At 38.7% G+C, this 2,550-nt stretch overlaps 1 protein-coding gene across 1 annotated transcript; it reads right to left on the bottom strand.

Moving 5' to 3' along the window:
* Positions 1–258: 258 nt before the first annotated feature.
* Positions 259–2,440, bottom strand: LOC111652472 (scavenger receptor cysteine-rich type 1 protein M160-like; the record flags this gene model as incomplete). The annotated part of the gene is made up of 5 exons (XM_023402752.2): positions 2,233–2,440; positions 1,957–2,145; positions 1,566–1,720; positions 844–997; positions 259–561 (listed from the first exon to the last, which is right to left on the bottom strand). Coding segments are annotated over exons 1-5 (952 nt in total), but the record flags the coding sequence as incomplete, so codon positions are not given.
* Between the last annotated feature and the right edge of the window lie 110 nt (positions 2,441–2,550).

Genomic DNA, 2,550 nt, shown 5'->3' with positions numbered 1-2,550 from the left:
ATTCTTACTGAATAGGAAATTCAGTAAAATTTCACATAATAACAGTGTTGTATTTAGATATTTGTTGTTGCATTGAAAAGGCTGTGACTTTTTTGTTACACTTTCCATTTGAATTAAAGAATTCACTTGAGTGCATTCATACACAACTCTCTGCTGTTACTGACAATATGGAATTGGCGGATGACAATGACACACAATAAGAGAAGGTCTAAGGGCAAAACAGACGAACAAACCAGAAACAAACAAAAGAATACTCACCTTCACAGGTTATTCCCACGGTCTCCCTCTGACTGGGGGCGGTGTTTGACTCTGAATTTGTCAAACAGTCAGATATGGTTGAGGCATCTGACTTGCATTTCACAGTATTAGCGAGGAAATTATCTGGACCCTTCATGAATGTTTCAGTTTTGCTTTTATTGCCACAGTTAAGTTCTTTGCAGACAGTATCTGATTTGTCATCCCACTGATTTTTAGAAACTTGTCTCCATTGGCCCTCATACTGGATCTCCACTCTCCCAGCACATCTTCCAGGACCGTCCTTCAATCTCACGCTTATACTATCTGTACCATGACAGCAAGAGAACTGTCAAACATGCATACACATACAAAATAATAATAGTAATGATGAAAAATATCTTACTACATGCATTTAGGCAGAAATTCTACATACACTGCAACAGAATCACATTTTTTAATTCCACCATAATGTCAAAATAATAATGTTTTTCTTGATATGAATCAATAAAATGGGAAATTCTCTATCTGTTCTATATCTAAAAAGCCAAAGTTGTCATACAGATATCAGGAAGAGACTATCACTCTATGATCACTGCCATATCTCACCTGCACAGATGACAGAAGCCTTTTCTGAACACTTGACAGCGCTGCTGTTACGCTTGGCCCGACAGTGCCACAGCGAGGACTCACTGCCTAAGCACTTCACATTGTTCATTGCCCCTCGTTCGTTAGTCTTCTGATCGTTACTATGTTTAATCACCTAGAAGAAAGCATGTATACTCTGAGTGAATCATACCATTCATTTTTACCAGACAGAAAACTCTGAGTGATACAGTAAGTTACACGACACTAACATAATACTAATACTAATACTAATAATAGCTTCTTTAGAGAAGCTGGGGGATTTCTTTTCATATCTAGACAGAGGAAGTTCTCCCTGTTTTTGGTCCTTATGCTAAGCTAAACTGCTTCAACAAGAATGTGAACGTGCGTATTTCACAAAATCCCAAACTATTCCATTAGACATTTAAAGTGAAAAAAGTCAAGAAAGATAAAAGTCTTATAAATGAAAAAATTAATTGATAAACACAGCATACTTGCAGCTTCCCACCTTCTATGTGAAGAAATAAGGGAGTCCTTATATTTTGTGTCAGCTTACTGACATTACTGACTCTTTTCTACTTGTGCCACTGATATTCTTGCATTTAGCATTATCCCGTAATTGTAACAAGCAGCAACAGTGGCTGCTACTCATAAAGTTACACAGGCTCACATTAAATAAAACATTATTTCAATGCTGATACTGGAAGCTGACACTGAAAACTCACTTTCCCACAGTTGAGCTCCTTGCAGACCACTTCAGCTTCCTTCATGGTCCAGGAAGAGCCACACACAGGGAGACGCTCACCATTCACGTCAATATGAACCGCACCATAGCACTTGCTGGGAGTCCTACCATCCATCAGTACAACGTTAACTCTGTCTGTGGAGAGCAGAAAGAGGAAAGTGATTTTGATGTCATGATTTAAATTTTCAAGGGGCTCAAGAAGGTGAATAAAACTGGTTTTATGTGGCTTGAAAGTTTCTCTCCTTTGATTTATATATTTTCATTTGAAAAAATAATATATATATGAAAAGTTGTCAATACACAAATACAAAGTGGTTGCTTTGAGCTTGTTTGTGGAAATGAGGTGGTTGAATATTAATTAGTTGAATTACCTGTGCATGTCAGCTGTGTGCCATTGGCATCCGAACTGGGATTGGATGCCCCACAGTGCATCTGCCGGCACCACTGATCAGCAACGCTTGCATTGTTTTTAACTGGATTCCACTTGCCCTTTTTCTCTTTCTCCAGCCGCCCAGAACAGACATTTGATGCGTTTCCTCTGAGCTGCAGCCTTTCATAACCTGTTTAAATCAAACAACTTCTTCATTCACTGATACGTTGCAACATATCATACTAAATGTGTTTGAGTGTGTGTGTGTGTGTGTTACCATTGCATACGACAGAAACAGGGTTTTTGCACTGGGGATTTGATTCCTTGGTGATGCACTGCCACAGATTATCTATGGGTGAGATGTCTGAACAGTTGATCTTCTTCTTAGCGTTTGATTTGAATCCGTCCCAAATCATCCAGTCGTGCATTTGCAGCTCCTTGGATTTACCGCACCCCTGGCTTTTACACAGAAAATCTGCTTCCTTATTTTCTTTATGTGAGAGGAAACATACACATGATGGTAAATGATCATTATCAGAGTGGTAAACACTTCACAACACTGATACCAGAAGTATTTCCAAGACTGACAGAAGTT

Source organism: Seriola lalandi, unplaced genomic scaffold (genome assembly GCF_002814215.2).
Source record: "Seriola lalandi dorsalis isolate HSWRI2012SDOR001 ecotype SW California unplaced genomic scaffold, Sedor1 jcf7180001973611, whole genome shotgun sequence".
Taxonomy (NCBI): domain Eukaryota; kingdom Metazoa; phylum Chordata; class Actinopteri; order Carangiformes; family Carangidae; genus Seriola; species Seriola lalandi.
Note: the sequence above shows the minus strand (reverse complement) of the source record. Positions and strands in the feature narration are given on the sequence as shown.